The following is a 26,694-nucleotide window of genomic DNA, read 5'->3' as shown; positions in this document are numbered from 1 at the left end:
TTTCCATTATAGCCATTCAGCTACGGGACCCTAAAACAACATCTTGATGGGATAATCTGGGCATCGCGTGACTGCGGCTGTACTCAAAAAACAAAGATACTTAGTGTATTTTTTGCTGATAAAAAAAGCGATCAATTTAACGGTCTTTTTCCGTTTTATTTCATTAGCCTGTTACTCTGTTAATGAAATGAGAGCTACAGCGGATAGTAAAACATGTTATGGGATACAAAAGCGTTAAGGAGATACAAGGAGCTGGCTTATTAGTGTTTTAGGGCCCAGTAATAAAGTTGAATTTATTGTCGTGATGCTGGCCAAAGGTCAACTCCTCCATTTTATTACTGGCGAGTCTTGTTTACTAATATTTAAGTTTTTACGTTAGTATTAAACTGTACTTTCAAACATTTCGCATTTTCGTTTATTTATTTTTAGCTTTTATTGTTAATAGGTTTATTTTTATCAGTTGGGTAAATTAGTAAATGGTTAAATAAACTTAGACTATAGAACTATCGGACATCAATTCTCAGCGCGCGGTCTCTACATTCGAACACTTAGTCGCTACTCGCTAGTCACGTACCTAAAAGACCAAAAAAAAAACAATAACATTTCTGCACGGCCAGTAGCATGCATCCTAGTGCAGCGCGCGCGGTAAATATTATTAAAAGAGAACGGACCGTGATATTCGGTTCTTTTGCCTCGCCGGCGAGCGCCGTGCGTCGTTCCGCCTCGCCGGCGAGCGCCGTGCGTTGTTCCGCCTCGCCGGCGAGCGCCGTGCGTTGTTCCGCCTCGCCGGCGAGCGCCGTGCGTTGTTCCGCCTCGCCGGCGAGCGCCGTGCGTTGTTCCGCCTCGCCGGCGAGCGCCGTGCGTCGTTCCGCCTCGCCGGCGAGCGCCGTGCGTTGTTCCGCCTCGCCGGCGAGCGCCGTGCGTTGTTCCGCCTCGCCGGCGAGCGCCGTGCGTTGTTCCGCCTCGCCGGCGAGCGCCGTGCGTTGTTCCGCCTCGCTGCCTCACGCTTATTATTTGCGTATTGTGCACGGGACTTTATAAATTCGCAGTTTTATTTTCAGTGCGCGCGTCTTTATGACTGTGCGTTACCGTTAAATTACCTCTATGGAATGTTACCTATGTTGCGGTTTCTTTTAGAAGAAGATATAGTTTGGTTAAGCCTTTTAATTGGGCAAAATTATTATGGATCCCACATCCTTTTTAACTTTATCGTATTGAATTAAGCACCAATTAAAAATTTGAAGTAGTCATGCCCTATTAAGAGTTATTGGTTCAATAAGGGTTTTATTTACTGACTCATATTTAAAGTTTTTCAGGCAAAAGTTACCTGGAAGATATAACATTTGTTATAACTACTTATAACATAAATATACCTAATACTTGATGTACCTACGTGAGTTTAGTACATTCGGGTCATGGTTATTTAGTACATGATAACATTGAAAGAAGTCAAAACCACACTGTAGTCGAATTCCAAGAAATCAATAAGGTATCACCCGAACCTCACATTGGGGCAAGTATTGCTTTAATCCAATAGTGATTGTTTTCACTTCAGTTGGTATCCGCCCGTTGCTGGCGACACCGCTCCTTTCAGACCCTCTGGAGTGTGAGTAACACTGTGTGTAAGGTCACTGGCATTTACACATTCGTAACACATACCTAATATAAGTATAATGTAATGATGTGCTAGTTGGCTTTAGCGACCACACCGCCAGTGAGCGAGCGAGCGACTGGGTGGGTAAACAATTGAACATCGTTTCTCCTCTTCAGATACATCAGTTTGTGTAGATACTGTAGATATATCAGCTGTCCAATACCCATATTACAGGGTCTGCGTAACTTGGAGTCGGATGGCCGTGTGTGAGATGTACCCACATATACTGTATTAAACTTATATGTGTGTTGTTGCTATATTATTTAATAAATACCTAATAAGATAAGTAGGTACATGAAGAATTTTTAAACTAATGTCGAGATGTAATCTATGGCTGGTACATTCTGTCTCTTTATTCTAAAACTATGCCAGCGATACATGAGAAGACGGTGAAGATTACGTTTAGTAAAAAAAAAGACGGGATAACCATTTATCAGGCAAAGTGAAGTTTACAAGCAGGGCAAAGTATTTATTATAATTTTCGCCCCAAAAAAGAAGGACTAAAAATTATACTTTTTAAATTATTTATTATTTATTCTCATGTTGAAGAAATTGGTAACAAGAACCAGATTCATCATCATACCGTGAAAGCGTCGCCGCCATATTTGAACCATTCCCTATTTCCGATAATCGTTTACCAATCTCCAATCAAACTTTGTTTAGTTGACGAACAACTTTGATTATCGTTCGTTCAAGTACAATATATTGTCAAAGGCAGCTAACAAAACAATATGTGAACACAAACATAAATAATTATTAAGTAGTTCATAAGTTGGTTACGAGACAAGAACATTTTCGTTGAGACTTAAACAAACGTTTGCACAGAATGTTACGTTCACAGCGTATCAATTCAACAATCTAACAACTTCCTTGTACGCTTTTTGTTGTTGTTTTCAACATTATTATAATTATTTTGTGTATCTAATATAAACATACTTTATATTAGGTAGTTAGTCTTCTTTTTATTCCGCTTCTATTTTTCCAACAAAAGACTTCAGACGTGCAAAGAAGACATAGAGTAAAACACAAAAGATCTAGTAACCAGACCCAACCTGTTACATCAAAGAAGCGGGCGGGATGCGGTGCGAGAGAATTTGAATTATGAATTCAATCGATAGCGGAGCTTCCATTATTCAATGGCGACGACGTCGTCCCTGTGGGGTTACTCTATACTGATGAAAAACGAATGATAGCTATCGTGGAATCGGTACGTTTATTACAACGAGATAGAGTAGTGGCTTGCGCAGCAGCACACCGAAACTTAGTTTTTCGTCATATAGAGTGACCCCCTGGAACGTACCGCCCCGCGTCTCGAGAGCAACGCTCCCACTGTTTGCACAGAGAAGCGTAAAGAATAAAAACTGATGGTTTTAAATTTAGAACGGTGCGTCAGATGCAACCTCTGCGCTACCTGAGGTAACAATTCATTTATGATAAGCTTACCTATTTTTGAAATGTTATTTTATATGATTCATTAAAATAAGTTTGATTTATAATTACACAATAAAGCAGTATGCAATATGCAACAGGCTTCGTTAAATGTTGTACCTAATTGAGATACCTTTACCTTTTATTTGTACATTAATTTATGCTTAGCTGACTCCGGTACTTTTAAATAACAATTTTACTGTGATCGATACTAGTTATTGAGGTTGTTAAAATACACAAACAATACCTTTTCCAACCCTTACTCTCCGTCCCATCACTCCATGAGTGAAAGAGGTGGTTAGATAAAGCGGTTTTCGATACAAAACGGCCATAAACATCCGCTTTCCATAGACTACCCAAATGACCAATCCCGAGCAAACCGAGCTATTCGTCGTGACATCGACGGGGTGGGTCCATCGCTCCAAATGTTCAATAGACTAGTGACAAATTTGTTTGCAATCGATTTTGCCATATTGGAACGTCGATAGAACCGACAAATTAATCCTAGCCAGAATTGTTCGCCGTCGAGTACTATTTTTAACCTCACTAAAAAGAGGGTGGCTGCGTTTTTATCCATCACTTAAAGTTATAAAACAGGAGAGTCGGTCCATTTTTAAAACTAAGTCTAGCAACCGTTTATAAAGCATATAGACTGTATCTAAGTCTATATTAACTAACTTCACTGAAATGTCCATTTAAATCGGTTCAATCGTTGCCACTATGAGCTATAGTTATATAATATACATTTTATATACCTACTTACTCACAAGAGCACAGTCGATAAATTTGTAACAACTCTCTTTTCTATCTGAGGTTAAAAAAGAGGCACAAATTATTCATAGACGTAATCGAGCCAAAATAATAATCGTCGGATTAAAATTTCCATACAGATGGTTCATTTTTACCGATCGTGTAATGCGGGTATCCGATGGCTATTCGTCGGGACGTTTCGGGCAATTATGCAGATTTTTGCCAATAAAGCTAGATACAATCGCCGTCTGCGGTCCCAAACGTCAGATTTTATCACATTTCGAGTGGAAAATAAAATTAACGACTTCATTCATTGTTAAGTAGCCTATGCTTTTCCAGCTTTTTTTTAAATATATATAAAGCTGTCGTATTGTTTATCGGAATTTAATGGTTTGGACCAACGATAGGTATTATAATACCAACGTGTGTATATTGTTAATCTAAGGTTTTGAATGTAGGTACCTAAATAATAAGGCTCGTTACTAGCTGGAAGCTAATGATGAATTTATGATGATCATGGCAACGAAACTTATAAAGTCACCACCACACTCAGTAATAAACAATTTTAGCAAACAATTTGTGGGCCGCAAGGTAATGTTCTTTATTGAATATCGCCAATCCTATACCTTGGTTAATTAATAGCATTGTTTGACTGAACATCAATTTTGACTAATTAATTCAGGTGGAGCAATATGCCACCAATTATACTGTTGTATCTAAATGGTAATAATCTACTGAAACGGTGGCTCTCTAATTAATTTAATGTTGCGCCAACTGCCGCGTACTCTGGCATTGATACTACACACGAGGGCAATGAAATAGTTCCACTCACAAAATTTCGATATCAAACAACTTAAAATTTTTCAAAGATTTAATTTAAAAATTTAACAAAATATTATCGTTTTAGTTGGTATGTCCTGATGCTCTGTTTAATGTACTTCATGTTGCAAAAGGCGTATTAAGATAGCTTTTCCGTTTAGGAGTAATTTGGTGCTTTTCTTAGTGGAACCTTTTCATTGCCCGTGACTGTACTTTTGCATGTGATCTTGTAAAATTGCGTAAGTATCTTTATTATTGATTCAGTATTTATTTCGTTGCGCCTCAAAAACATCAACCATAAAAAAACTCACTTTCAGAGGTTTCGAAACTTCATGAAATTTTCTTTTTAGTAACCATCTTGTACATACTAAATCAAATCTAAAAGAGCCCCATGCAAAATATCTTGAGCACTTAGGTAGTGTCTAGTAAATATCGTTGAAGCGCCAAAGACGGATGTAAAATGATAATTAATGAACATATCAGCATATACCTAGGTACTATGCATATAAAGGAAATATCATCTGGATGGTGACGTCATCAACATCCGTCAACGCTGACAGCTTAATCGATAAGGCCCGGGTCTCCTATTACGCGCCGTAGATCGCGTTCAGCGTCTCGCCGTAGGCCGCGTCACGATGCTCACTACATCTACGCGCCAACGTCGGCGTGTGAGGGAGACCGCATCAGTACATTTCTATAGTGAGCATTGTGACGCGGCCTACGGCGTGACGCTGGACGCGCCCCTCGGCGTAAATAGGAGACCCAGGCCTAAGTAATGGATGAAGTGATGACGCCATTAACGATCACACGGACGACTCACGGAAAGTTTCGCATTAAATTACAGTTTAAAATTTCAATTAATTAATTTATTTATAGTTGAAATTCATTTTCCGTGTGCGTTTTATGGCATGATTCATCTTTTTGATTATAATAATTATTAATTAATATTACATAGTTATTCTCCTCACGTATGTGACTACCTAAAACGCAATGTGCCACTTGCGCATTATGGCATGCTATAATATGGGGAATAAACCTTAGCAGATATAAAAAAACTACCTTTTTTCAATCAGGTGTGTAATATAATAAAACACTTGGAACCTGAATAGTAATTAACAAAAATGCTGGCTCTGCGCCAAATGGGGACAAATTGGATAGGACGACGCATTCATTACAATGGAAACTCATTGAAATGGGAAACGTAGATATAAATTTACAAGTTTTACAACTTACTTAGGTACACCTACGTCAACGTGTGAGCAAGAGTCCTTCGAATTCTTTTTTTGCGCAAAACTGTTTGAGGAAAACGTGTAAAGTATTTGCTCAATTCTTCCCTCTGGTTAGTCTTGGTTTGCTTAGTACCTACAATACCTGGTCGGTTACCTCATACATCTAAGGGCTTGCTGATTTATTTCCTCGGCGACAGAAAATGTTGCAAAACATTCCGACGCCGTGTTTTGTTACACAACAAACATAAAAGCAGGTTTATTTACTTGCCAAAGCCTCCCTAAGGCAACAATACAGTAAAAACAAATTCTGTTGTTTACGTTTTAAACTGGAAACGGCTCAATTTCACGTTTCGTGGAAATCATCGATTGGGCGCCATCTTGGAAATATATTTGCACAGTGGTTCATCAGGCCTGCGGGGTATCACGACCTCGAATGAAAAACAAAAAAAAACAGTGAAAGGTCGTGAGATTGGTGAGGATTCATGCAAATAAACACAAGGCAGTAATGTGTTTACTTTGCTCTGTTAGTTTTGGTAGCCGAAGTGAGTTTAGATTTATATTTGTATTTTTGCTATTTCTTTTTGAAAAGGTTATTTAGGTGCTATAGTGTTTACCAGTATCGATCCATTTTATAAACGCGAGCAATGAAAAAGTTTCAGTGATCTTGCACATGTCAATGGTAGGTAGTACTTTCCCTTTGCTCTGGTGTGTATTATCGTGGACATGGTATACAAAATTGATTTGAAGTATTTTTTTTTTGTTTTTATCCTATGAACTAATCATACCACTCTTTAGATACATACATAGGTAAATAATATTACATAAAAGGAAGGTTCTTTTAACCAGATAAGTACATTTTCAGCATCACAGTCACCGGAAGCAGTAAATAACTGCTGCCTACCCTTAGGATGTGATAAATCACATGATATCCTCCCGCGAAACACTGGATAGAATGATGTGAAAAAATTACACCACATTTGTTAACTAAACAACACTCTCATTCTATTATTATATAGGGTGTTGCAAAAAGGGTATACTAAATCGAAACCTTTCGCGAATTTTGAAATTCTGATTTCAGTTTCGGGCTTAGATGTACCATGCTGCACATGTAGGTTTTGGCCACCCAAAATTGTGAACAAATAAGAGTAAAATAAAATAAAAACTTAACGAAGATGAAAGAAAATGAGCTTCACACTTTTAGAGCTAATTCCATACTCAAGATCAGCTTTTAATTAACTTGACTTTCTCAGCACTTAGCAAAACTTAAAGTTTTACAATCAGATATGAAACGCATGTAAGTCACATCGCCCCTATTTAAGTGTCCCATGCATTGTCCTTATTCTAAGCAGATACGAAGAGAGCTAAATTGTCCATAAAAATAAGGAGTTGTTTGTTACAAAGAAAAGCTTTTTGTCTAAAAAACCAAGGTCATTCATATAGTATTTTTATAGGCTTCTGTGGTTCTTTTCAAAGTTGAATGAAATTTGTAAGTTCGAAAAAAAATGGACTTTAATTCTAAATTCGGATAAATTATGATTAAAAGATAAGAGCACAGGAGCACATTTTAATACAAATAAGATGGAGTGTCAATGCAAAAGAATCGTCTCGACAAATAACACCTCACTTCTTACTGAGCTCTTATTTTGAATTAGTTCGGCTAGAAGATTTGTGTAGGTTGAACTTTTTTCAAACGGTTTGACGTAAAAAAAAAAACACGCACTCACGCCTTGTACTAATGTACTCCCTTGCGGGGTAGGCAGAGGTGCATTGCTGCACCCACTTTTCGCCAGAGTGTTATGTTAGTCCCAATGTAATAGGGGGCGGGCCTATTGCCATTTTACGGGCACATCTAAGACCTGAGAACAAATATCTGTGTTTAAACAAATATCTGCCCCAGCCGGGAATCGAACCCGGGACCATCGGCTCAGTAGTCAGGGTCACTAACCACTACGCCATTCGGTCGTCTAAGGACACGCACGACGCGTGAAATGTGGGAGTCGTGAGAACGCGTCGGAAACGTGTGAGCAAGAGCACGAAAATTGCATATTTTACTCGTCAGCGACCGTGCTTCCGTCAGAATGATTTATACAGGACGCTGCAAAAGTCGAAGGGGAAACTCGACTCAGGGTGTCATCCATAGACTAAGTTTTTGAAAATAAAAACGTAAACTTTTTACTTGTACCTCCTGTAGGTTGGCTGGTAGAAAATGCTTTTAGCATTAAGTCCACCTTTTGTTCATATTTGTGCAATAAAGTATTTAATAAATAAATAAACTTTTTACGTTTCCATAAATTGCAAAACCCACACTCTTTATCTAAGTAGGTATTATACTGTAAAAAATATTCTTTGCTCACGTAAAAATTGGTATCACAAAACAAAATGAATTATTGAAACCCCAAGAGATTTCCCGTGATGTATGAAGTCAGTAATCAAACAGAAGGCGTCATGGGAGGGGAAATTATTAAAAAAACGCGTTACAGTAACGTATTCCGTATTCCAGCTAAATAACATAACCTCCCAGTGGTGGCGTGCGGGTAAATTCATTTTTCTGTTAGATGTAACGTTGTTAAAGTAAATTGGTTTAAGTAACGAAGGTAAGTGTTAAAGCTATTTTTGGTGTCCAGTCCGTCAAGGTGGATAAAATAAATGACGATATGCGTAACGTTAACGAAAAAATCCTGGAATGAATTACATTATAATATTTACTATAATGTTACCTGAACGTCTGAAATGTATATACAACTAGGTATCGTTTTTAATAGTAATGTGCCGGTATCCAATCGCAGATCCGGTAATGATTCGAATTCGTACGGTCAGCTGCATAAGTAGCTATACAATTTTGTTCCTTGTCGAACTGACGAACCGTCGAGGTTTCAATGAATTAATTGGCAGTTTCTGAATTTGACAAGATACAAAAGTGTACAGCTACTTATGCAGCTGACTGTACAAACCGACTCGAGTCATCTTGATGCACCAAAACCGCGACTAGGCACATCACCAGTTTTGATTGTTGCCCTGCTGTCCACAGCACGTTTTGTTAACCTTACGGCGTGTTACGAACGTTTCTGAGACCTTCGTGGGAATGCATCCAGTTTTACCGTTTCATAATGGTCACACAAATGTGTTTGTGAAGTGAGAATCTTAGCTCACTGTTCTTTCGTCAAATTATGGTTACACTGTTCCGCTGAACGCAGTGGTACATACACTTTGTTCCTAAACGCAGTGGATATATTATACTCTTTGGCTCCGCTTCCGAACTCACGCCCCGGTTCACGACAACTTCATTAAACGAGCACAAACAACGTCGCGCACACAGACTCGTCAAACAGTTTGTGCAAGCATACAGGGTGTTGCGACTAAATATTTCGACGAAAAAGTCACGCGACTAACTTGGGATCCTCGATTCGCTTGGAAATCAAGTTCGTTTATTGCCGGTAACCGGTAACTCGTAATATGTTATGATAATCTTATTAATTTATAATTTTTTAGTTGTATTTTTCTATACTACATATGCTCATTTCTTGTAAATTTTATGAATCCATTGTGTCCCTCTGCTGCGCAAAGTCTCCCTGGTTCTAACACCAATCTCTGTCCATGGTCTGAATAAATTACCTAGTTATTATTATTTATACAGAGTGTTCAGAATTGAGAGACTACCAGATAAGATACATACACAAACACACACCTATACAATATACATGTTGACCTCTGTCGTGGTTCAAATTGCCGTGACGTGTACAAATATAGCCGTTATCCCGCGGCCATTTCTTAGGACCTTTCCCTCCCTATTTATACACGTTCTCAACCCGCCTCGTAATAAGATCTCATAAGAAAAGAATTTCTAAATTATTATGTATCTGTATAAATAACATATTTGTTCTCGGCTTTCGGATGTGCGCGTAAGATGTAGATTTGTCCGCCCACGCCCTTTAGGTCGATGATATTAATAGTAGGTATTTAAGTTGAGATAAAAAGCTGTTCGAAAATCAGTGGATAGTCCACATTGTAAATAAAAGTTTTTCATTTTTCAAACCAGCGCACATTGATTTATTTGATTTTGTATTGAAATCGAATGGTAGGTACTTATTCAAATGCGAAAACGACTGCTTTCTCGAAACGCCTATACAAAATGTTGCGTAAATATCAGATAGTTTTGCCGTAAATATGGAGGATTTTTTCCTTCGGTCACAACATATGTCGAACACATTCCCTATGCTCCTATTATTATTGAAGATCCAATATAATATGTGAATTTTTCTGTCATATTTCTAATAAAAGAGCCGCTTTTTCTCCCTAGTTTTTGTTTATCGTCATACTGGTATTCTCCCTTTCGTGTGCGTGGAGGAATATGTCACTAATGGTACGTATGAAAATGAGTTATGTGTTCTCTTTACATATTGTTATGACTGCAAATATCCTTAAAGGCTTCAGGGGATTGTAAAAAACTAGGGAAAAAGCGTTCTGATATAATTCACAACATAGGTAATACGTAAAATATATCTTATGATTTGTTTGTCTTTTACCGGTGCAATAAGAGTTAGAACGCTGAATAAATCCATGCTTGTTTCCCGGCCGGGCAGAGATTTATTAAAAGAAAATATTGTTATGTTACGAGGTGGAAAGTTGATGATTGCAATTAGTTATTATTCCCACAGTGTGACAAAACTAGTGAATTTTATCATAGTTTGGTAACGTACCTATATTGTGGTACGTTTTCACGAGAACCACTCCGACCCGCAACTTTCTAAACGCAAAAATTGAATGTCCCCCGCGAAGTTGAAACGATCCAAGGCCCATAAATGGAATTGAAAGAAAAACCACACCGAATTGGAAAGTTATAAAATCTCCAGAACAGAAAGGGAACGAAATACGATGGTCTTATTGTATAGAGAGAGATAGGAGACCCAAGGTATCAAAGCGGGTGCTTGGTTTAGATTCCGCTTTGCTTTTGAGATAAGTCGACTAATATAAAATAATGTAGGTATGGGTTTTTTATGAAGATTTTTATTCTATTTTTTCTAAATGAAATTCGATTTTTAAATAGCGGAGCTATTAAGGAGGAAGAGAGTCTAATTTAATCATTATAAAGTACCTAGCTAATACTTTTCAAACTCTGTCTTGATTCTATTAAGTACCTGGGTTTAATCTAAGTAGGTACTAAGTAAATATATAAACATTTATACATACGCTACTATACACGTAGGTATATTGTTTTAGTTTATTACATTCAGACTCTCATATAGATAATTGAAAACCGGGGCTTTTCACAGCGAAGTTGAGTGAAGCTCAGTCTGTGAAGCATTATTACAAAAGCTCAGTACTCACGTGTTAAGCTCGAGGTCCAATCTGAACTTGTGGTTGAAAGCTTTGATGAGAAGCGATGTACGATGAAAGTGTTTGCCAGTCTGAAACAAAAAATACATTAGATTAATTATATTTGTAGAATAGAATAGAATAATGTTTAAATTGGACACCAAAATAATAAAACTCAGAACAAATTTACGTAGGTTAATTAGTTTTTCTATCTGTTTTATTTAATAAATACACCATTGTACAAGTGTTAAAATTATAATTAGACACAATGGTAATACAAATTTACAAAAAAAAAAACATATTCAAAACTATAATTTCCATTTACAATATGCAGCATTATAAAAAATATGAAAATTAATTGTTACTCTTAGCAGCTATGAGTTATTTATACTAAAGTACATAGTATACTGTTACACAATGATTAAAACACTTCCAAAAGTGGTATCCCTTTTGTTGACTTGTACTTTAAATACATTTATCCGCAGAACCGACAGCCATTTGTTACTTAAAGCCTATTTGGAATACAAAATCTCCACTATCAATTGAAGTCCTTCTACCAACACTCATAGAGCTCAAATTCTCATAACTGCACTGAACCGCTTTACAAAGTGAGAAATCTGAATACTGTGAGTGAAAAATTACGAGGCCCAAATACCCGGACTGGGGTTTCGAGGAAACCCCACTAGGTTCAAAGGAAAAATTATTTCGCTACTATTTGCAAAGGACCATCCGTAGGTAAGCCGTAAGAAAATAGGTCATTTACGAAATGAGGACCTTTGACAAATCATTGAAGCGAAAATTTGTTTTCCAATGAAAGGTAAAACAAATAATAATTTGTGATATGGACGGAGGCGCAAGATTTATTGGCAAACTCAATCACGAGTCATGCAAACAGTAACTACCAGGAGCGCAGAGGGCGGCGGAGTTGGGCACATCGGATGGCTCAGATCATTGATCATTTTTATTCCTCTACTAAATTACACTCACGACGAGCATTGAAAAAGTTCCAGTGACATATGGAACGTCAATGGTCAGCGTGGAACTTTTTCATTGCTTGCGAGTGTATTATTGTTATCATTACATGTAGGTGTCAGTAGGTACTAATCAAATATGGAACTATCCATCAGTCTGTGAAGATAATGCTTTCATCATAGGAATATTCTACACATAAATTAATTCAGACACTCATCATCATCAATCAAGGCCAGGCGAGTCTTCCTGAAGCATCGTCCCATTCTCCTTCCGCACCGATCCGCTCGCATCCGTTTGTCTGTTCTAAATACCATGTAACCCCATTCCCCTGACCCGAAAAGAGAGGCAAAGATAATCACATTTAAAATTCGCCTTCGTCGGCCACTCCATAAATTACTAGAACATTCCATACCATCCCTTAATCGGACCGGAGGGCTGTTGCTTTAAAAAAAGTCTAATTTTATTTCCCCCGGAATCCCATACTTGGGAAGTGGCGTTTTGTGCTGAGTCCATTTCGGGCTTCCCTTTGATAAATTCTCGTTCATTCAGTCGGGTTCCCACATCGGTATTATTACATTTGAATTGAACTAGATGAAGAAGTTTCTGCGAAATAGGTTTTTATTAAAAGGGGCTACACGTTTAATAAAAACCTATTTCGCAGGAACTTCGTTAAGTGGTTGGTTTATTAAAATTATGGAAGAAGAACTGTGTGCCATCGAATATTAGTTAACAACAGCTAATTTAATTTACTATTAAGAGTAACGTTCTTTTATTTTGAGTCATGTTGGGCGGAATGGGCTGTGGTGAATTGTATTGTACAGATTGACATTGTTGTAGAAACTGTACTAAAACAGGCTAGCACAGCAGCGAATAAACTGACTTTCATGAGCGACTGTCACTAGGTTTCAACTTGCAACTAATATTTTTATACGCATTTGAATCTGTTCACCAAAGCCATTCCTAACTTCAGAGTTACACCTAATAGAACCTCTATTTTACGATTGGGGTTAAAAAGCAAAGTAATCAAAGGAGCCCCCGCGAGCCCTCAGCTCCTTTGAAACATCCAATCATCAGCAATCGGCATCGAATCGGAACCGAGCGATGAATCGATTCCAACTGCTGGGGGGTCACTCTACAGGGAGTTGCAAAAAGGGTATACTAATAATATCTAAGCCCGAATCTGAAATCAGAATTTCAAAATTCTCGAAAAAATATATTTAATCTCCATAATAAAAAGACAGGTGACCAACTAAGTTTCTATGGAAAATTATTTTTTTTTCGCGAATTTTGAAATTCTGATAACAGTTTCGGGCTTATATACCATGATGCACATATAGGTTTCGGCTTAGTATACCCTTTTTGCAACACCCTGTATGTTATGACGAAAAACGAAGTACCCGAGCACTGCTGCAATAGCCACGACTCTGTCCCACGTTGTTTCAAACGTGCCGATTGCACGACAGCTCCCGTCCGTTCGTTTTTCGTCAGTATAGAGTAACCCCCTGTAGCCGACGCGGAATTATGTACGGGATCATCGTTTCACGCCAACTTTTGCACGCGACTCGCATAGCGATGCGAATAATCGAATCATAGTTTTTTTTCTCTTATCTGTGAGGATAAGGCTTGAGATTTGAAGGAACCTTTATGTAGGAGTGTAGGAGTGTGTTTTGTTCTAGTTGCGGTAGACATCAACGCTGGGTAGGTAGGTATTTTTTATTTTAATCTCTTCGGAGGTAATGCACATGTACCTACTTTGTACTTCAACCATATAGAATTGTTGATTTCTGTGAAATAGTAATTACTGTAAATTTTTTATAAAAAATAAACGAGTCATCATGCTAAATTTAAATTTTGTGTATTCTGAATCGACACCAATGTATTATTTATTATTACAGTGTTAAAATTAAGCTCACGGAAAAAAGGATAGTTAAAAATATTAGAAGGTCGACACCGGAAGATCATATTTCATATAATAATAATAATAATAATAATAATAATATATCTAACCTAACTCTTTCCCGCACGCACGCATCTCGTAATAGGTTGCTAGGAGCTCCTTATTCCCTTATATTTAAGAGCATAATCCAATTTTATGAAGCCCCTTACATAAAAGCAGTATCATTATTATTTTCTCCATGCACGCTAGCTATTTATTGATTTATAATTTTACCTTTAGAATGATTATGTTTAAAAAAATAATCAGTTCGTAATTTTTTAAGTATTTATTTTATTTTATTTGGAAAGCTAACAACTTTAAATACAGAGATATAAATATTATAATAGATATATAGAATTTTATTTATTTCTACACACAAATAAAATAAACTTACTTAACTTAAAGAGGTACTAACACATATGTACCTACAAAAATGGCGGTCTTATCGCTTAAAGCGATTTTTTCAATATAGGTATCATATAGTTAATAATAATGTCCCAGGACCTCTGAGATTTATAGTTCTTAAGATTTGTCTGATAACTTTTGACATACATAAGTTTAGTTACGTAAACTCCTTATTCCGTTGAATATCCTGCGAAATGTGTAAGCTGGTTAGTGTTATCTTGCTGAAGGAATGGATGGACTCACGAGGGAGCTCCCAACAATATCCGGCCTACGCCGAGATAATCGTTCTAATGTGTATCTCTTATTGCACAGTGGCTGGAAAGGGAATTGGGAAACTTTTAATAAATAAATTCTCCTTTGATTAATAGTTATATGACTGTGAGGTGTGTACGATTTATTAGTGCAAAGCCTTAAAAAAATCTTATACATGATGCAGATCTATCAGTGTACAGTCCAGGGACGTAACATCAAATAATAACTGCTATTTAACTGATAAACTGATTTATTGTAAACTAAGTAATTATTGCTAAAATGATATGAGGTTGATAATGAGTACGCGGGTTGACTGCTAAAGGCATACTGACTCAAATACACTGAAGTGAGGTTAAACTGCTGACGCGGACACAAATGTACAGCGTGGCTCGTACAATCAGAAAGAACTAACTAACCGAATGTAAATTCAAAAATACTGAAAAAATTAACTACATATGTTAACAACTCTCAAATTACCATACATTGACTTGTGTCCAAGCAGTTTACTGTTTTAAAATTTTTGACATATCTGATGGCTTTCATGGGAATAATACTGTTGATGATGTACTGATACTGTAGTAATTAATGCTTTTTCATTTTAAAGTATAGACTTTACATTTAATAAAAACTTTTATATTTTATACTCGAACCGCGTAGAAGTTACATCATTCGATTTTTCCAACACTATATTTCCCGCATGTTATTAACGTGGCAGAAAGTGTAAAAAGTCTGTTTTCGCTTATACGCTATTAGGTAAAATGTTTTCTATGTTCATGGGGAATAAAATTTGTGCGGTTCTTTAAGCGAGCCCAATGCATCTCGTGGGATGCTTTTGTTTTAACGTGGTCTAGGTACAAAAAGATTAGAAAAACCGTATGAAAGTTCTAAAAAGAACAAACCAGCGTTTCCAACTAATTCCGCTTAAAATGTGTAGCATTAGAAATTGTTCTGTGTTTACTTTAACCACGAAAATAAGTTCAACTTTTTACAACAGTATTTCTTTAAAATAAGTCTTGAATCAAGCAAACTTTCATTTTATTCTTGAATATGACATGCAGATGATGCCAACTTTTAATGTGGCCCATTTGAATAATTATCTTTATGTCCTTATCAAAACATAAACGTGATAACCACCCGACGAACCTAGACCTCTGAGTTTTAGCGAGGACACTAACCCAGTTCTCCGGACTTGCACTGGACACTGCGCATTGGGCAGTTTGGGGCTGAAAACTAATCTGATGGCTAATCCTTACACCACAGTGACAAAAGCTAGTCCAGCTATAGAGTTTGTCACCGACACGTGTAGTCCAGTCAAGGAATGAGGTGTAGAGTGCGTGAGCAGGTAACTTAGCGATTCCTTCAGAAACTTGTTCAGGGGGCTTAGGTTGTTAACATACCAAAAGTCCTGACCTCTAGGTGATGAGCGGGGGGGAGGAGGGGGACCAAAAAATCATACCTTTATCCCCCTCTTCTCCCCCCGCTCATCACCTAGGAGTCAGGACTTTTGGTATGTTAACAACCTAAGCCCCCTGAACAAGTTTCTGAAGGAATCGCTTAGTTACCTGCTCACGCACTCTACACCTAATTTTGAGTCATTTATTGACTGGACTAGTGTAGAAGAAAACCGTTCGCAAATAAAACTAATATTTATCATCACACAGTAAAGGGTCGGTAAACTAGGTCACACATTACCCTCCATGAGGTACCTACGACACACAATGGCCATAAGATAATGAGAGACAACAGGGGGAGACCTGTCAATTCATATTTACGAGTATCCGCCGTATGAGATGGGTAAATGGGGGTAAATTAGTCCCTGAAATTATTATGTGAGAAGTACCCGCGCTATTATTGGTGGAAATGGTGTAACCTACTTCTCAGTCTACGCATTATGGATGTAATTGACACATCATAATGTGCCATCCAACTGGTGGATTGATTGGTTTTTGTCAACTTCTGACCAAAGTCCTATCGCTGATGATAAATGGTGCTAAATATTTAGGATTTACTTCACAAAATAACTACAATTTAGATCGAACCAGTAACCAATTTAGATCAAACAGCCTTGGAATCTGGTTAATACCAGAGCACAATCCTAAGCTAGTGTTTATTAGCTTTCATTGAAGACTGCGTGTAATGAAGGTCCAATATGAACCGCCAAGGGTAAGCAAGTGGGGGTAGAAGGGTCACTAAGTTGGCGTGAGTTTTTGAGGTGGGTCATTAGGCAAATAGTTCTGACTTTATCTTAATTTGGGCGTAATTCGCTACGGCGGGCAAGCGGGGCGGCGCGGCGGGGGGGAGGCGGCGGCGGCGGCACGATTTAAAATGTTAATAGTTTGTTTTCGAGGATTAAATCAAAAGTTTTGGGTGATCGCTAGTTTAGTTTTGGGAGAGTTTGAGGGTTCGGTGTAATAGTTTTTTTACTTCAATAATAAAAAAGTTTTTATTGTTTTTTGTATCCTGGGATTTTTTAACACTCATATTATGTTCTTCTTAGCGGTTGAAAAACACTACAGCTGAACTAGCTTCATTCAGTTTAATTCGGCCCGGATGCACCGTACTTGTAAAATAAATATTATTTGATACTCCATTCGCGCAAAACACAATCTTACCATACCCTTATGCAAACACCCTATAAATTCCGAAGAAGAATTAAGATTAAGAGCACCTTTTTGCAAATACCCGGCGGGTATAAATAAGGCACTGACGGAGGGCGGCCGGTGCCGGATGACGTCACACGGCTTCGAAGATTATTAAATTGGATCGGAAGTCACGCGGCGATAATCGGATCCGCCGTGTCGCGGCCTCATCTGCATTTTCTACGCCATTTTATTTTTCATTCGCCCGTTGACGGACGGCTCTGTTTATTGATGACGGTTGTAGGTATAAGCTTTCAAAAGTTTTAATCATGTTATTAAATTAGATAATGATATTCCTTTGAAATTTACTACGTGACCACATATTATGTATTAATATGCAGTAATACATAAAAACCATATTTATAACTCATTTTTGAATCGCATAAAATAAAAGCAATTGTGCATACCCCGACAGTAATTACTTTCGTAACAATTAAACAAAACGCACTATTTACATTTAAACATTACTGAAATCACAACAAAAACAGTTACTTCACATTTGCAATTCCATTCACATAGGATTCCACTCTGTAGAACCACAGGGTTCCATCGCCGATGGCTTAACGACCAGTCATTATGGTGGAGCCTGACAGTGGACGGTAATTCCTGATGCTGAATACAATTAGGACTTAATGCCCTTAATTGTTTTTATTCCGTTGTCGAATGCGTAGTTAGAAATTTACATTGTAACGTGCCCGTAGCGTTTATAGTTGCAATGGACTATGGTTTCATTGATGTCCAGTGCCAGTGTATCTAGTAGCCTATTACTGGGAGGCTATTATGCACAATATGAAACGGCATTATGACAAATTTTTACTCAGTGATGTATGCTGTAGTAAAAAGTTTATAAGTATGATTTAGAGATTTAATAAACTACAGCCACTCTTGTTTAAATGGCAGGCATTCGTTTATCTGTAAAATAAAATCAGACGAAAAGCAAATTTCTACAAAAACAATTTAAAAAGAACACGATAAGTTCACGCGTTATTTCTAAACACTGCACACGGAAAAGGTACACCAACGGAAAGGGGTTTTTAACAGAAAATATATAAGATGCGTTTTCCACTGTATGAGGAATACACACGCGCCAGGTGTGTTCAAACATGGGGCCCATTCAACCGTTCGCAACTCGATGCCTTCGCTTGAATGCCCCTGTCTTTATTGGAGAAATATAAGAAAATACACGGGATAGAACGTGAAGCCTCGCGAAGCCTTCAGCGAGAAAACAGTATTCGTAATAATAAAACCATTATATATTTATAATACTCGTATGTACCCAAGTACTAGATAATGTCATAACATATCGTATGTCGGTTCAACAGACTATTTTCTTTGAAAAAGGTTTTGTTTCAATGCTGCGTTCTCTAAGAACAACACAAAATACACGAGGTAGTCATAACAAAGGAGGTTTTGTTGAATCAACAAGAGATCGCATTCTAGAAACTGTGCAACTTGATGAACTAAACATTTCGTAGAAGACATTACTTTTATTCGCTGAAGAAATTACGGGAATATTAAATGTTATCTTAAAAGAAGTAAGGAAAAAATCATAAAATAAGAAAGAGGGATGTTAGTAGGTACTGGTAAAAACCAAGTGAGCAGATAAACCCCACCTACGTAATTAAGGTGTAGAGTAAAGAAGAGAGAAAGGTGTTGAGTAGCTTTCCAGTACCTACTAAAACCATCCCGATACGTGTAGAGTAAAGAAGGTTCTATGATACTGTTGCTTGGCGAATTAAGAATTTTCGATGAATAGGAATACAACTAAAATATTCTACACTTATGCAATGAAATAGAGTCGTACTTAGCGTAGCGGCCATTCAAAATATCCTGTTCATGAAGCTAAAGTGAACCTCCAGGACTAAAAGGAACTGATTTACTCAGGTGCAAAGTTACGTTGGGTGAGTAGAGTTCAGAATATGAAAACAACGTTATATGAGTTGCTTCAACAGCTGGTGTTATTGCCGTGTTTCCTGAAAATGAACTGAAAAGTGAAGGAAAATATAATAAGTTCTTGCTCTCTAATAAAACGCTCTCTTCACTTTCCTAGAACTATCTGCTGTCTATGTAATCACGATAAATGCAAGCTGCCATGGTGTTTGTGTAATTTATATTTATAAAATTTGTCCTGGTTGACTGACCTTAAATCAACGCACAGGCCAAACCACTAGGATTAGAAACACAATTTTAGAGATCTAGTAGCCCACTAATTATTATTTTTCAAATGTTAACTAATGTCTTAAAGTTTGTATTTGGAAAGAATAATCGTAAAAAAATAACCTTAAAAAAAAGGCGAGGAATCTGATATTGATGAATCTAAACTCATGACAAAGCGAAGCTCGCAGGCTGTTGCTAGTATAGGTTTAAAATAATAATAGGTACTACAACATCAACCTCAGTGTAGGTATATTGTAGACTTGTAGAGTCACCACATAGTAAGCACAACTGCTTCAGCATTGCCAACAAATATAATAATTTTACTCAACTTTTCCGTAAACTACCAATGAAAAAACTGCGCACTACCGATAGGGAAAAATAACTCTCATTCAATACATCCAACGCTAACAAAGAGAAATGGTGTGCATTTCATTTTTATTCAGATATAGTTAAATCAATGTCGGCACTGTTTTCGGGAAAGAGCTACTTTTGGCATCGCTCCAGAGTTCCATACATCCCGACCAATGGTGCGAGAGTTATGAGCCTCCGACTGACAAACTTCTTTACTTTACTACCTTTTCATTATACTTACTTTAAAAGTAAATGGTTGGGCTCTGTAATTAGATGGTGGTCTTAATGTTAGCTCTTATTTTGTAAAATATATGTATTAATGTTTCAGGCGATATATTCTGTTACGTTGAAAAAATATAAATAAAACTGATATGTAAAAACTATGAGCTAAATCAAAATGCGACCAAAGTCACCTATCAATGTCTATATAAATCACAAAAAAGTCGGCCATCTTTGTTCACTGGTTGCGCCACAAAATGGCGGCGCCGGACCGCTAACTGCTCCCATCCGGCCGCCTCGTTGGACCCGCATTTATTTTCACAAATCGCTCGCCGGTGTTCTCTCCTTGTTATTTTTCCGCGGTATATCTTGTTATTTTGCCGTAACAATATCCATCCACTATTCTTGGATGAAATGTTACTTTGTTGATCTAAGTTCGTTTGGGTCCATAACGACCGCTGCCGTAAGCAGTTTGTGTGGTTACAGCCTTAGGTATTGATGAATCTGTGTGGGGTGGGATTAGTGTTTTGTCGTTGAATTATTATTATGAGATTCGAGTAGGTATGTAATAAAGATATCAGGCACGCATATCTATCTAAGTATACATAAAGTTGGACAGAGTATTTATAACTACAAATTAATATAATTGAACATCTGAGTATGAAATTAAAAATTAATAAATTTTATCTATATCACTCCTTCTATGATAGGATATTATAAACTAAAATTATTTAAAACTTGTACCAAATTGAAACAGATGGCTGGGATGCGACTTTCTCACACCCAATCCAATCCAATTTATTACGAGCCAAAAATAGAAATTAACATCTGAACGGTTCCAGAGCAATCCGCTTTGACCAGCCCTCAGCCGTATTCGGCGAAGCCGTGTAAGCGTAATCTTAATTTGAGCGCAAATTGCATTCACCAATTAGGCAGACTAATCCCCGGGGTTTGAAACTCAAAAGTTGCCGGCATTAATTGAGTTGCCGCCGTGGAACAAACAGAAGTAGTATTGGCCGGCTCCACTGCCCGTTCTGTTTAACAAAACCTACTTCCACCCAGACCAACTGTGAGTGAAACTTGCCTCCAAATAGAAACTAAAGCTAAAGTATCGCGCTTTGTCCTCGAGCTCATTTGTATTTAATCTTCAGATTCAGTGAACGGCAATAAGATTCACTGATTTCAGTTGTTGTTTTCGGGTTTTCTATTGTTATGCAGTAGTTGCATACTTCTGCTTTATATGTAAGCTTTATTGTATAACATTAAATCTTCGTCAATAAGTGTTGAAACAATTTAACGGACTTTACTTCACCTAAAGAGAGAGTATAAATATCCACTAACTTTCCGTCTCGTTGCAATTGCATTTCGCTAAACATTTTTACGTGAAACAAAGTATCGCTGTCACGGCGCCGGGAACACACATAATGTATAATACAAACACGAGTTGGCTGTGTATTTATCGTCTTTGCGAGCTAAGAATGAACGTACAAGTTGACAAAGATAAATATAAACTTTACCGGTACAGAGCGGTATGGGTGTATTTTGCTTGCATACATTATATTATACATTACCCTACAATCTTTTAAGACCTCAGTGCATTAAATAAAATTTGTTTACATTTAAAAGTTTTAGTCCTTAACTGGGTATAAGAGTTGAATTCTTGCGAGGAAAGATTCACGGAACGACAAACTTGAATCTAGGATTTTAAAAGTTTTAACGTTGAACACGGTATAAACACTCGGCACGTTTTAGCGTTAAATTTATGTGTTCCTCGCGGGCGCGTGTGTGCGCGTGTTTAACGCAACGCAGGTGAAATAAAACCGTTACCAAATGGGAATGTTCCGGAGCGGAACGGAACCGTTCTCTCTTTGTCTACTTGGCCGGTTTTTAAATAAAGTGTTGTGTGTAGATTAAAGTGATTTTTATTTTTACTATCTCTTACTTATTTTACTTAAAGTGAAGTAAAGGGAAGTAAATTATAATGATAATGAAAAAAAATAACAAATGTGGCTCTTTTTGTACACCTTTTATCCAGAAAAGAATATTACCTATATGTAGAAGAAAAACTTATTTTTATAACGTACCAATTCAATAATTTACAAAATAAATACAATACAAATATCGTGGGCAGTAAACAACTCAATAAATAAGTTAAACCCTTATAAAGGTCTCATAAAATAAAAACATGGTAGCAACATTTAAAAAAACTAATAAATAAACAATAAACAGCCGATCAAATACCCTGAAAAAGAAAGAGCTGATCCAACGCACCTTTAGCAAACAGATTTCGACTTAACTACACCAAACTTTAGGTCACGTTTCGCTAAACTAACTGTTAGGGTGAAAGTCCCTTGCCCGGTACGTGGCGTGATGTCAACGTGATTTATGTACTAGCTACAGGGTGGATGAAAAATTGTTTGCCCCGAGCACAAATCATGTGAACACCCATTGATGCTTGCCGGCACTATGACGTTCATTTGGAGTCCACGCGAGTCACACGACTCATGAAAATATTGAGGAAAATATTACTTTTTTTATGATTTAATTAGACTATGATTTACATTTATTTAACTAGTTACTTTCTAGTTTAATTGCTTGTGAGCTATGTATTTCCATAAAATATACAAAATTTAAATTTATAGGAAAAACAGTATGTGTATTTTATTGCTACGTAGGTATACTGTTGCTGTTATTATTTTTAACTAGGTATCCTAGGTGCCAAGACTGCTAAACTGAAGTGGGACTGGGCGGGGCATGTCTGCCGTATGCAGCCGGAGAGGTGGGCAAAAAATGCCACCAAATGGATACCCAACAACGGCCGCCGGCGCAGAGGCAGACCAAGAAAGAAATGGCGGGACGACTTGGGCAATTTTAACACGGAATGGTGTGAGCAGGCCCAAGAAAGGGATAAGTGGAATGTTCAGGGAGAGACCTTTGCCCAGCAGTGGGACACTAGAGGTTAAGAAAAAAAAAAATAGGTATCCTTACTACGAGTATATCTCTTAAAATTGCTATACCTGATATAGCAGGTATAGCAATTTTAATTAGCCGAAACTTTCCAATTGTGTTTACAAGACAATATTAATACAGAAATGTTATATTTTATATAAAAAAACGGGGTGATGTTTACATTGGACAAACACATTTTTCGTAATGCTTGTGTTTGGAGAGGACAGGAGCAAACAGTGAGTGTAGTGACGAAACAAAACTTTTTATAACCAAAAATCTGTTGTGCGTATCATACCAGCTTTTTGAACTAAGTTATAAGCCGCGCTAATAAATAAAACAAATTAGTGAAGTCGTGGCAGCGTAACTTATGAGGTGAAAACTTGACATGTACGAATACTTTTTTTTTATAATATTGAACAAATCAGTCTTTATTATATATTATATACAGACGAGGGGGTTTCCGTTAAATGTACTGACACATTTTTTTTACAAAAAATGGGGGACACTTTACCTGTAGGCGGCTACTCTAAGGCAAAATAGTATTTTTTATCAGATATGACTTGGCCGCTTTTTTCCGTTAAACAGTTTTTAGGGTTCCGTCGCTCCAAAGAAAAAACCGAATGGCGTAGTGGTTAGTGACCCTGACTACTGAGCCGAAGGTCCCGGGTTTGATTCCCGGCTGGGGTAGATATTTGTTTAAACACAGATATTTGTTCTCGGGTCTTGGATGTGCCCGTAAAAAAATGTGAAAAAGTCATATTTCTATGTTAACTCTTATGTTGCGAAAAACCCCGCGCGTTTGCAGACACAATTGTTTTTTTATGGTGTCTACAAAATATACGCCACTTTTGCGCTTATACCCTCATATAATAGGTATACAACTGTTTGTACTATAACTGTTTTTCATTCTAAGTAAGACTATTTACTTTACTTCTTTTATCGAAGTCGTTTAAAAAACGAAGTCATGTTTGGTGGCCAAACATACTTCTGTTCTATATATATATATATATAGATAGATAGATAGATAGAATATTCTTTATTTGTACACACACACATAAAAGAATATACTATATATATATAGTACGGAACCTTTCGTCCGCGCGTCCAACTCGCAACTCGCACCCGCTTTTTTATTTATATTTATAACATTATACAGCCGTTTATTCCACAAATTCAATTTTACAAACCAATGAACACGTTTAAGGAAGACGATGATGCTGCTACGTTATTGTGGCCCGAGTGAAAGCTGCCGTCGCTCGTGTAACTTTCAATGGCACAAAGGACCTGAACGGCTGGAAACGGTTCCGGTTACCTGACGTCATTTCTGCACGAAGGAAAATTACTGACGATATAATTTTCAGGTGTGTCGGTCTATACATCATCACCTGAGAGAATGCATAACACATGATGAGTAGGTAATTATTATGGTTCATCAAACTAAGTGGACCCTGTACTATAATTTCCGACGCTCCCCCTCAGATCGAGTTTGCTATGTAACATAATGTTCAGGTGTTTCGGTCTACATCTCCATCACCAGAGCCACAACAATTTTCTGAGAGGTTTCTTCTGTAAGCCGGGGGGCTTCTCATCAAGCCACTACCAGCTACATAATAGGTATATGTGGTAACTCCTAAAACCGTCATGTCTCAACCTAAAACATTTATAGCCTGTATAAGTATAGGTAGTTTTAATGTCTGTCTGTCTCGTCACCCGAAAGTCACAGGCACTTTTTAATGTATTTATTTTTTCGCCAACCGAAATATAGGACTTCACAGTTGATACAGTGTAACTAAATGTATTCTATGAAGCTCTTCCAATTTTACATATATTTTCTAACGAGAAGTAAAAACATAAAGCTCTCAATCGCATAACATAAAATCCAGCGTCTTAAGTTATTCCGGAAATAAAAATAGAACGAACCACACAAAGTCGAGGTATTCGATTTACATCTCAAAAGTCTTTGTGCCGGCGCTGAATGCGCCAGTTCTCTAATTAGGGCAGAGCCAAACGAAACGACAAAAATTAAAAACCGACTTCAAAAAACCACTAAAACGTAAGAAATAATTTAAGGTTTAGACCAATCCTAGGTCACAGTATAAATATACCTAAGCAGGTACTGTTCTTTTTTGATGTTGGTGCAGTGACAAAGTAGTTAATCTGAAGAAATATGGCACCAACTTCAAAAAAGAACAGTACCTGCTTAGGTATATTTATACTGTGACCTAGGATTGGTCTAAACCTTAAATTATTTCTTACGTTTTAGTGGTTTTTTGAAGTCGGTTTTTAATTTTTTTAAAATTATTATTTTATTTTGTTATTTTTAGTTTATTTGCAATAATTATCAATCAAAAGTAAGATGCAAATGATACCAATATGTCCTACTCGTTAATACGAATCATTCGAGCCCAAACACGAGGTAGTTGCTATATACCGTTGAGGAGTTCCCTTGACTGCCTTCCGTTTCCATCATCAGATCAGCTCAAGGTCACCATCATATCTTTTTGTTATAATAACAATATTTACGTTATAAATTTCATAAGAATCGGTTGATAAGTGCCCAAAATGGAAATTTATACCCCTGTTTTTACCCCTTTACCCACCCTTGGGGGTGGAATAAAATTCTGAAAAAAAAATGGGACCACCCCTGAGCTCAACCCAATACATCAAAAAAAGAATTTTCAAAATCGGTCCATAAATGGCTGAGTAATCGATGAACATACATAAAAAAAAAAAAAAAACATACATACAGACGAATTGAGAACCTCCTCCTTTTTCGAAGTCGGTTAAAAAGAGACAGAAAGGTAAAGCCCAACGCAATTTTGCAAAGGTGCAAACGAAATAGCTATATGTATGCCAGTGCATTCAGAGCCGAGAAATATGAGATGACGGTTCTTATTCCAAAAGCCAAGGCAGAAATTGAAATTTTATTTTCTTATTTATGTTACGAGAGTTTAGGATTAAATATAGAGGGGTATTTACAGCCAGTATTTATGTGATTTTATATTTATTTATGTTAGCGACTTTATTGAATATCGAAATTACAAAATAGTGAGCATATAAATAGGGTGAAGATTTTTCTATAAAATATCGTGAAAATGCCGTCTACGTATAACGAGGGCTTCAACTATTCATAAGTAGTTTTTTTTTAATCGGTATCTATTTGCAATCTATGAAATTGTACTCGGGCCGGTTTTACAATGTAAGGATACTGGCTATCTGTGGGATAAAAGACATGCATGTAACACAAGTAGCCATTATCCAGACATTGTGAAACAGACCCTTAATAGAATATTGTATGTTGACTTATGATAAAACATATTTCAAGTTGTAAAGATAGCTACTGATTCTCATTCATAACGGCGAGTTATAAAAAATACTGTAGCTTTAAACTAAATAAATATCAAATGAATACATTTTTCTTTGTAAAAAAAGTGTGCTCATTCATAAATTAAGATACAAAGTTACTTAATCTCGCAAGAAGGAATCCAACATCTAAAGTGCTGTGAGAACTAATAAATTTCGCTTCTGCTAGGACTAACTTACTGCATTTTATGGGCAAATTCCTTGGCTTACTTGCCAAGACGCTCGTTTTGTTTTATAGGGTTCCGCAAATACTAACAA

The 26,694-nt window shown here is 37.0% G+C and overlaps 1 protein-coding gene across 13 annotated transcripts in view; it reads right to left on the bottom strand.

Moving 5' to 3' along the window:
- The window catches only part of LOC105382920 (disintegrin and metalloproteinase domain-containing protein 11), a 388,227-nt gene that overhangs the window by 102,740 nt on the left and 258,793 nt on the right, over positions 1 to 26,694 (bottom strand). For all 13 annotated transcript variants that reach the window (XM_048623425.1, XM_048623415.1, XM_048623418.1 and 10 more), the window contains one exon: positions 11,206 to 11,285. In XM_048623425.1, the coding sequence (XP_048479382.1) occupies positions 11,206 to 11,285 (80 nt within the window). The remainder of the gene's footprint in view (positions 1 to 11,205; positions 11,286 to 26,694) is intronic.

Source organism: Plutella xylostella, chromosome 10 (assembly GCF_932276165.1).
Source record: "Plutella xylostella chromosome 10, ilPluXylo3.1, whole genome shotgun sequence".
NCBI lineage: Eukaryota > Metazoa > Arthropoda > Insecta > Lepidoptera > Plutellidae > Plutella > Plutella xylostella.
Note: the sequence above shows the minus strand (reverse complement) of the source record. Positions and strands in the feature narration are given on the sequence as shown.